General features: G+C 45.2%; 3 protein-coding genes across 10 annotated transcripts in view; 1 reads left to right on the top strand and 2 right to left on the bottom strand.

The window, feature by feature from the left end:
- The window catches only part of LOC105569889 (moesin/ezrin/radixin homolog 1), a 39,562-nt gene extending 36,425 nt beyond the window's left edge, over nt 1-3,137 (bottom strand). Inside the window, exon 1 of the mRNA XM_012026698.1 lies at nt 2,887-3,137. The gene's annotated coding sequence lies outside the window, so the exon portion shown is untranslated. The remainder of the gene's footprint in view (nt 1-2,886) is intronic.
- A 615-nt stretch (nt 3,138-3,752) lies between these two features.
- LOC105569888 lies at nt 3,753-7,802 on the bottom strand. Of its 4 annotated transcripts, none has more exons than XR_001009542.1 (4): nt 7,429-7,802; nt 5,412-7,193; nt 5,208-5,332; nt 3,753-4,641 (listed from the first exon to the last, which is right to left on the bottom strand). XR_001009542.1 is itself a non-coding variant. In XM_012026694.1 (3 exons), exon 2 carries the CDS (start codon nt 7,119-7,121, stop codon nt 5,424-5,426), a length of 1,698 nt encoding a protein of 565 aa, XP_011882084.1. In that variant the 5' UTR covers nt 7,122-7,193; nt 7,425-7,801; the 3' UTR covers nt 3,753-4,641; nt 5,412-5,423. The 4 variants fall into 4 exon arrangements, 2 of the variants coding, with proteins under 2 accessions (XP_011882084.1, XP_011882083.1); XR_001009543.1 differs by lacking the exon at nt 5,208-5,332 and having other exon boundaries at nt 3,753-4,351; nt 4,569-4,641; nt 7,429-7,801; XM_012026694.1 differs by lacking the exon at nt 5,208-5,332 and having other exon boundaries at nt 7,425-7,801.
- Nucleotides 7,803-8,337: 535 nt separating this feature from the next.
- The window catches only part of LOC105569885 (probable E3 ubiquitin-protein ligase HERC4), an 11,102-nt gene continuing 9,645 nt past the window's right edge, over nt 8,338-9,794 (top strand). For 2 of the 5 annotated variants that reach the window (XM_012026686.1, XM_012026684.1), the window contains exon 1: nt 8,368-8,415. In XM_012026686.1, the coding sequence (XP_011882076.1) occupies nt 8,383-8,415 (33 nt within the window). In that variant the 5' untranslated portion in view covers nt 8,368-8,382. The other 3 variants (XM_012026689.1, XM_012026687.1, XM_012026685.1) reach the window with 3 other exon arrangements.

Raw genomic sequence — 9,794 nt, 5'->3', positions numbered from 1 at the left:
ACTTAAGTCGGTGTCGCAAATCAACGCACAAAAATTGTCGTAGACGTATATCACATTTATCGTATTGCAAGGCAACATACGTCTACGACAATTCTTTGTACGTTGACTTTCGACACCGACTTAAGTCTTACGACAGAATCGTAACCGGTTACGACAATCTTCCTGCTCAGGCTCTTAGGGCCTTAGGACTAAAGACTTAAGTCGGTGTCGGGAATCAAAAATTGTCGTGGACGTATGTCACATTCATCGCATCGCAAGGCGACATACGTCTACAATGCAATTGGTTAAATCCCTCGTTGCGACGCTCGCGATTCTACGACTATGACTATTGTAGATGAGGTTTTAAGCTAATATTACGTTTGTCGTACGGCAATTTTTTCAAGCGTGTTGATTGGCTGCAAAATAGTCAAGTTCTCGAGTATCTAGAAATTTTCTATCCAGCAGCATGCCTGAAAAATTTGTCGTACGACAAATGTAATACCAGCCTTACGACGTAAACGATTACGACAATCTTTCCTGCTCGGGCTCTAACGTGCTAACTCCCGTCGCGAGGGGGGTGGGGAATGAGCGACGAAAGTGGAGAACGCAGAGAATTCGACGCGTTCGTCAACCTGGCGATTCCTTTCTAAAGTCCGTGGGTCCCGGGGGGGTTTTATACGGGGTGTCACTCGCGCGAGTTATCTCAGTAGGATTCTTCGGGGAAGCTTCCTCGGAGAAACTTGGAGGCTCGCGTCACTTGAATTTCCGTTTCGCGAGATTGAGGCTGGAAATTCTCTGTCGCTTCAGAGGACTTCAAATTGAAGTCAGAGATCTCATGTTGATTGGGTTTGTAATAATTTAGCATTTTACTGCCACTAACTCCATAAAGCATTCTGTACTAGTACTAGTACATTTTATTGATTCCCCTTAGGGTTACAAGGCGTTTTTGAAGGAACGTGCCCAAACCTCTTATAACACCTCTCTCTATATCCACATCGCTATGTGGCGATCGAACGAAAAACCAACAACGTTTTTGTTTGGTTTTGAACCCGGGTCTTTGGATTACCAGACCAGCGCACAATCCTCTGCGCCACGATCGCCACTCCATAAAGCATTCTTTTTATCGTAATTCTTTTAACAATTCGGCCGTTCTTTGGATTATTACAATTGGTGTTAACTTTATATATTCTTTCTTATCAACGGATATTTTTGCTGCCATGTTTTTCTACTTCTACTCTCTCGTTTGTGACCACATGACTTCGATCATGTAATCGCGTAAACCAAACGGCTTTGCGACCGGTTGGTCTCGAAGCAAACCATCATCAAACGGGAGAGAACGTGCGAGACATGACTTATTTATTTAACGCTGAAGCTGGACTCAATGCGGAACCAAAATGTCCCATTATTATGTTACGTTAATCGTGTCACGAGACTAAGGCCTGGTCTACAATGAGTTGTTAGTCGTTAGTCAGAAATCGGAACTATATGTTGATCCTTTTCCTTTCTGGGTGGAAGAAAAAGGATCGACATATAGTTCTGACTTTCGACTAACGACTAGCGACCCATTGTAGACAGGGCCTTAAGCCAACGGCACACGATACGATTTTTCCTACTGGATTGCTTACGAGAGCCAATCAGGATGCAGAGTTTTAGATCAGGTGACTTGAAGCTAAATCCTGATTGGCTCTCGTAAGCAATCCAGTAGGAAAAATAGTACCGTGTGCCGTTGGCTTAAATTAAATATACCAATGACATTTTGACACACAGTGATATTTTAACAATCGTGTTGCACTCTCATGCCTTTATTAATTGCGATTTTTTTTTGTTTTTATAACAAAATCGAAATGGAGACTTCGCTGTAGTTTGCTCGAAATCAATTGAAGAGTGTATTCGTTGTCGATCTCTAGATCGTCCGCGGAAATCGTCGACAATATTTACGCCGAACACATCAAAATATTTGTTTCGAGTATAACTGCGCCGGCGAGTTTGGGACACCCCGTGGACGAAAGATATGCGGGTGCAACCGGATTAGTCGGTCGATTGATCAATTTATCGTCCCATATCCCTTCACAAGTCACATTCCGCGGTTCACCAATTTCCAACAACGACATTAGACGCCAACATTTATCGGCGATCGCTTCGCAATTTTCTATGTTCTCAAAATCGAGTTCCGATAAAGAAGAAGAAGAAACAGTTACGGTTCGCGAATCGAGCGAGTCTCGTCGCGTCTAATTTAATTTTTCGTCCCCTTTCAAGGCGAATAATCGGAAGCGTCCACTATTCGTAATTAAATATCCGTTAATACGCGTGTGTATGTACAAATGGTACGAATTTACGAGGAATCGCGTCTGAATCGCAGCGAAGGACGGGGACACTCGATGTCGATAAACGTGGCGCGCGGAGAGAAAGAAAATTAAGTTACACGCAGTTGAACCGACGTCGGTACGATCGAACCGGTTTTCCGGCGAACCAACCTCGATATTCCACGTTCCTTCCCGGGGATATATCACGCGCCGAGCTCCGACGTGCACTGAGAAAGAGGAGACGGCCTCACGCGGCGACCGGGGGGGCCGCGGCGTCGCTGCCAGGTCGACCCGCGAAATCGCCTCGGTTGACCGACTCCGAGCTCTCCGTCACGCGTTTCTGAATCACGCGTTTCGGATCGCGACGCGCGATCGGAAGCGAGCCGGACGATCGCGATCGAACGCGGCCGGGAGCCAACGTTACCGGCGACGACCCGCGCGGACGTCCGGCGCCGCGACGGCGGGCCCGCGGCTCATTTTTCTTTCTCCCGGGATGACGAGGCAGCGGAAGGATTCACGAATCGTAGCCCCCTCCCCTCCCCCGCACGACGTCGGCGACGGAGACGACGACGGCGACGTCCGGCGACGTCGACGGCGCGCTTACCTGATTCTGCTCGCACGCACCCGTGGTTCTCGTGACACGTGTGCCGCACCGCATCCACGACGACGGCCCGCCTGGCGCTCGCGCTCGCGCTACTAACACTGCAACAGCCCGGCGAAACAGGAAATCGCACGATCCACACCCAAAAATCCCGTCACGTTAGGAAAATACTGACACCTCACTGAAAATATGGCCGCCGCCGCCTGTCCGTCCGTCCGTCTGTCCCGTTCACACGAAGCGGCGGTCTTGGGCGAGTAAGGAGAGGGGGAACGAGCACGAATCACGCGCCTCACGAAGACGCACCGCTCGCGGTCTAATTCCTAAAGCCTCGTCTACATACAAGTCGTAAGAATAGTCGACTATGATTGGTTAAAGCCTCCGCTACAATGATTCTCGGTTCTAGCCTCCGCTACAATGATTCTCGGTTCTGTCTACAATGCGAGTCGCAGAGTCGTAGTCGTAAGAATAATCGACTGCGATTGGTCAATTCTTACTTTGCGACTGCTCAAGCGACCATCGATACAACTGTACGACCATTGTAGACAGAACCGAGAATCATTGTAGCGGAGGCTTCTGTCTACAATGGTCGTAGTCGTAAGAATAATCGACTGCGATTGGTCAATTCAGTCAGACGCATAAGAATTGACCAATCGCAGTCGATTATTCTTACGACTACGACCATTGCAGACAGAACCGAGAATCATTGTAGCGGAGGCTTTATAGTTAAAAAAAAGATCTCCGATTGGAATCGGAGGAGACTGGTGAAGGGCTCTTATACAATTAAGTTAGTCTATTTTTCAGATATCAGTGTATACACACATATGACTGATGTTTTCTTTGCCAGTAATAAATTACAAACAAATAATATTTGACTAGAATTAATAGAAATTTTATTCCTTATATCTTAACTTATTCAATATATTAATAGAAGGAAACCTACCGATGGAATATTATCTCTTCTTTCGACAAGAGTAACTAAATTTTGGGTAACTTCTAAATTAATTAATATTTGATTAAAATTATCTGAATCACTCAAACCTTTTTTTTAATCACACTTCATAATTCTTCATATAAAATACAAATACGATCCTGTATAAAAACCTTAACTTTTCCGACTAAATGCCGGGTGGACAAATAGTCAATTAATTACAAATAAATGAAAACTACTCACAAATCTTTTCAATTGCGTCACGAGGGCTGGGAGACTCTGATACTTCGGAACTTATTGGCTTTCTTTCTTATTATATTATCATACCGGTTCATGATTTCACTTTCAGTATTACATGAATAATAATATTATTGTACGTAGTCCCTTACATCGATTCCAGCAAGCACGTCAACTCTGAAGGACCGGTTAACGTACTTCATTAAAGGAAATATCGTGTTTTCCACGTCATAGTTACTGTTGTGCATATGGTTCTGTAACTAGCTTCTTGAAATATTTCCACGTCTTCGTAAACAGCTCTCGCTATGTTGTCATAGTAAAATTCGAAATTATGTAACCTGCTATATCCGATACAAAATGATTAAATCCAATATTTTTAATTTGATGGATACTGCCAAATGTATCTGATATTCTGAAGCGACAGACAGTCGTCAGCGGAACGTTTAAAATGCTTCGGCAGCAGTACATTATGAAATAGAATTTTCATGTAAAAAAAACAACCATGTATAGAAATACTGACGCTGTCTCGTCAGCGATGTCGGCGTTGCAGGCGTCAAACAGTGTGCAGGCTAGTATCGTATGATCGTAATAGTCTGAAACAAAAATTTAAAAAATTTACCTATTAATTATAGATTAATACACATCGCTTAAATCTCATTGAGCGAGAAAGAAAATTAATTTGAAAAAAGCGGCATTTGAAAAAAATTTCAGCTTTTCTATAAAAATTATCATTTTTATTGTAAAATAAAAATTCAGAACGAATTTAGTTTAAGGACTCTGATAATAACAATAGAACAGAAAGAAAAAGGAAGGCAGTAAGAGGGAAGGCGACACAGGAATCGTGTTGATGTTACATGATAATATTCTAAAATCATGTATCGAAATATATTGATATCCACCGCCGAGTGAGACCGTTACTTTACATTTCAAGCGACATTTGTTTGGTTACAATGATTATTTTGTTTAACTCAAGCTTCCGCTCTTAATTTATATTTAATTAATTATTTTTTTGTATGTCATTGAAAAGGATCACAGTTGATCAAAACGTTTGACCATTATGAAAATTTTTATATATTAAACTTTTGTTTTCCGCATCTAACATCCTGCGTTGGCTCTTACTGCCTTCCTTTTTCTTTGTTTTATTTAAATAAAAATTTACTTTAAAAATTATGTCAATTTTTGAGATCCGATGAAAAATGTAATTTTCTACATATACATAGAGTATGTAGAGCACCAGAAGAACGCAATCGATCAAATATTTTTTTAGTTATCCTGCACACCAGTCTGAAAAATGATTTTGAGAAAAACGCGTTTAGTTATTAAGTTTTTAGTTATAAAAAAATAATACATTTTCAATACTTACAGCTGTTTTGCCCTAATCGATGATCCCAGGGCCATATAGTAGATCTTCTTCGTCCTCGTATAACTGCTGCTCCTGCAAATTAATTTCTTTTCGAGTAGCTCGACCTTCTTTCGAACTTCTGAAGTCTCGTCGCCCATGTCGCTGTATCCGCGCGGTGTCATAAGAGTCTGCATACTCTATGCAGTGGGAACCAATTTTTAGTTGTAGTGTATCCATAATTTTCAAAACAGCAAAATAGCCTTCATTAAATAATCCTGCGGCAATGTATGCAGCTATTTCTACCGTTTGGATGCCACAATATAAATGTTTCGGAGCCAAGCGCCAAACACACGAGTTAAAGCTCTCGGTCACATTTTGTGTGTGCCCGCCTAAATATCTTTGCACAAGTTCATTCTTAGACAAATCTTCGTATAAAGGCAATAAATGTTTTTGAAGATCTGGATGAAGTGGGGCGGGGTGGTCAAAAGTGGCTCCTGTGGCTTCAGCCACATGCCATTTGCACCAGCTCTGTACGCCCGGCGGACAATTCTCGTGCATCGGATTTTCATTTGTTGAGCACAAATGTTTATATGTTGCCATTATCTCCTTTTTCATGTCATCGACAGAATCAACATTTCGACGAACTGCTAATCCATAATAAGTAGTTAGCCTTTTTATCAAGGCGTCAGTCAATTTCTCACCCAATTTTTCTCTTTCTTTCAAATTTCGAAGCTGCGTACTCATTCTATTCTCAACGTGCTCGACACATTCATTTACAACTACTGTAAAATCATCAGTATATGGATTCAAATCCAGTATACCATTAAAAGTTTTAGAATCTCCGTCTCCGATGTAGTTGCCGTACTTGACACCAAACTCCTCCTCAGATCTCGCGAACATTTCCTTTATGGAATCCACCTCCATCTTTCCTGAAGAGCAGTCATGATTTATGCAGCATTCATTCTCGTGTGCTTCTGCCCATTCCAGATATTCATCAGTGCCTTCTTTACTCTTCCAAAGTATACAAGCCTGACAGTAGCTTCCCTTTATGACAAGATCAATCACTTTCCCAGAGTAATATCCGACGAGAGTACTTACTGCATACAGCGAAGAAAAGCCGTGTTTTTGCCAGGAGCTGTCACTAGAAACTTTTAAATTACTTAAATCCCTTTCTTTCTTTTCATTTTCCGCTTGCTCCTCTTTCATGGCTTTCTTCCGAAGCAAAAGAAAGACTATTTTTGAGGCGTCATAAATGTGTCGCAAGATGACGTAATAAGAATTCTTACCGATACCCTTCCCTAAATCCATAAGGCTACAAAATAAATTTATACCTTCTCTACTAACACCTAACAATCTCATTACAAAAACGATTCTACGATTGATCTCGTAACTGTTGTTTATAAAAGTGGAAGAATAAATTTGCCTTCTACCACACAGGCACGAAAGTAAAATCTTGAAACCGAGCCCACGATTATCGCTCTGTGCAAAGGAAACGCGTTGCTTGCATTCTTTACACACGAGTAAGTCTGAAAGTGCCGTAAATACTGTGATAAAGTCTAGTATTTTGTAACAGTGCGATTGATAAAGGGGTATTTCTTCCGACTGCGCGATACCCAATTGTCTAGCGCTGGTACTTTCTCCAGTCGGAGCACCATCAACCTTCTTAAACTGATTGCCACCAAACACACGTTTACGCGGCCTCGAAGAACGACACGTTCTGTCTTTTGGCATCTTTGCAAGTCTTTTGTTACGAATTACAACTTCGAATTACACTTTTACGCAGGACCATAATCCAAAACATGCCTGAAAACAACAGATAAACATATAGTACTTTTACTGCCACAAGGGTCCAGCCAGACAAACTTGCATAAGTGCACAAGCATATACATAAAGAAATTGTTTGGCATTTACATCCCAATCGACATCATGCTATGAAAGTTCGTCTGACCAAAAAACTTACGGCCTAAGCTGTACAAGTATGCACAGGTAAACATAACCTACAAATTGAAAAGAAAACATCCGTTGGACACATACTTACAATCATCGACATATAGCACTGAACGGAGCATGCGGTAAAGCCCATCATACAATAGGAAAGCACAGGCCAAGAAGACTAGGGACCAGAAGACCCAGAAGACTCAACTACTGCTTGAATCCAGGGGGTAGGCTAAAATGTGGCCGCCAAGAAAACTAGGGTGCGTTCCGTTTTCGCGCACGACACACGCATGGATGCATCTTGTATCCTTCTTTAACATTTGGTGAATAACAAGGATAAATGACGTGTCGTGAGCGATAAAAGGAACGCACCCCTAGACTCTAGACCAGAGAGACCAGTGATGCAAACTCCGCGTACTTTTGCGGCACGCCGTGATCAGAGAGGGGTTAACGCACACAAGCGAGCTTAGCGAGCAGCCCGTGTATGTACGTGTGGTCTCGACGAAGAGAGAAGATATTTTTGTAAAGAAGATACTTTTGCAGAAAAGACATTGTTGTAGAGAAGATACTTTTACAGAAAAGACAGAGTAACAAAGTATTCGGTTGAACTGGAGCTTGTACTTCGTGCTTTTCTTTTTGTTTTTTTTAAGTTTCAATTGCACCGATCTCGTTGATATATCTTTTTTTTTCCGCGTATCGTGTCCCAATTCTCATTTTATTTATAAGATGCGCTCGTTATCTTTCCGGAGAAAGATACTATCTGCATCTATATTTGTTTCGATTATATCTTTTAAGAAGAGATCTTTTAAGAAGAGATACCAAGCTCTGCTCCTCAGGGTCTATCTCGTACTTCCGTGCCGCGGCCTCGCGACGCGGGATCGTCGCGCTATACTTATATGCACCGACGGTGCACGCGCCGCCGAGTCGCGCGGCGGATTACGCGCTCGTCGTGCCGTTTCGAGGGACGTGCCAACCGGTGCAAAGTGTCCCTCGCCGTGACGTCGCTCTATTGTCTCGCCGTCGCCGGTTGCTGCCTGGCGATGTCGATCCACCGGGAATGGCGGGAATGCAAGTGAAGTGTGCGACGTTGGTGAACACGCAATAAATAAATAATTAATGACAGCAGGCCGAGCGGCGAGTCGCCTCTCGACGCGAGCGACGCGGCCAGTCGAGTGTCTCGCGCCCTGCGTTCCGTTCCCAGTTTCGTTCAGTCGCTCGCTCGACGATTATGTCCCCGCGTCACGTCGAGCTGCCGCGCGTCTCGTCGGGCCGCAATGACATGCTAACCTGAAACGTCACCGCTCGGATCTTCGAAGGTAAACAACGTTCGCGGCCGAGTTCAGGGACAAGAGTCGAATCTGTCGAATCGAACGTTTGCGAGTGTTCCTCTCCTCCTCCGGAGAGAGACCGAGATCGCTGCTCGAAAAGCAGAAAGGACGAGACGAACTAAGACCCGAGGGGCGAGGAGGAGACGCACCGGCGCTCGCGCGCCTCCCGCGTCGACGTCATCCGTCGTTCTGGAATCGTCAAACGACTCGAACGTTCGAGTCCCGGGACACCCGGAGGAAAACCGGAGGGGATCGCGGTCCCCCTCCCCCTCCCTTCCCCTCCAGCGGTCTCCACCATTTGTCTATTTCGTCCCGCGCTCCGTCACTTTCTTTCCCGGGGGGGAATAGTCTCGCGGGGAAGGGGGGCACTGACGAGGGTAGCAGAGTGCAAGAGCGGGCGAGCTCGAAAATATTCGGTCCGCGTAGCAAGTCATCTCGTGTGGGTGCCCGAGTTAACCTAACGTTAACCTAACCTAACCTAACCTCTCCGCGCTGTGACACGTTCCCAGTCTCCATCTCGCCCGCGCTCCCTCCCTCCTCCTCGTCCTTACTCGCGGCGAGGACACACGGGGAAGACGCGAGAGGCGTCGCACCGCCCCGAGGTCGAGGAGATCCGCGCGGTCAGGTACGGCGGTCCTCGCGGCCGCGCCAATCCACGACGGCCCGTTGCAGCGTGTGGGATCGTCGCCGCGAGAAGGCGGTTGTTTGTTGTCCCGCGCGAGTAACATGCGCCGTCCGCGGGCCTGATATCGTCGCGCACGCGAGTCCGCGCGAGGGAACGACAGGCGCAGATAAATATGGTTAGTCACACCGATTCGCGCGCGAGACGCCCGGTACCCTCCTCTCTTTAGGCATGCCCGGCCTCGCGCGCGGACGCGAGTCGCCCGCGCGAATCGGGTCGCCGCGGAAGCGTTTGTTTATCGGCCGAGACCGCGCCACGTGATGGCTGGCAGGCAGGCGAGAGTCGAGCGGCTCGCTTTCTATCGCTGCACTGGTGAACTAGTGCGATAAAGGCCTGTGTCCACGATGCTAGAACTTGGTCCAAGTTCTAGTTCTGAGAAATGTGTAGCCAATCAACCTGCAGCTGTTCCATAAAAACTGCAAATTGATTGGCTACACATTTCTCGAAACTGGAACTTGG

This window comes from Vollenhovia emeryi, unplaced genomic scaffold (genome assembly GCF_000949405.1).
Source record: "Vollenhovia emeryi isolate VEMERY1.0 unplaced genomic scaffold, V.emery_V1.0 DF939122.1, whole genome shotgun sequence".
Classification (NCBI taxonomy): Eukaryota; Metazoa; Arthropoda; class Insecta; order Hymenoptera; family Formicidae; genus Vollenhovia; species Vollenhovia emeryi.
This window is presented reverse-complemented; position numbering and strand designations above follow the sequence as displayed.

What these genes read in the sequence shown, in the direction of transcription:
- LOC105569888 (XM_012026694.1), bottom strand. Translation starts at nt 7,121, where the DNA reads ATGCCAAAAGACAGAACGTGTCGTTCTTCGAGGCCGCGTAAACGTGTG.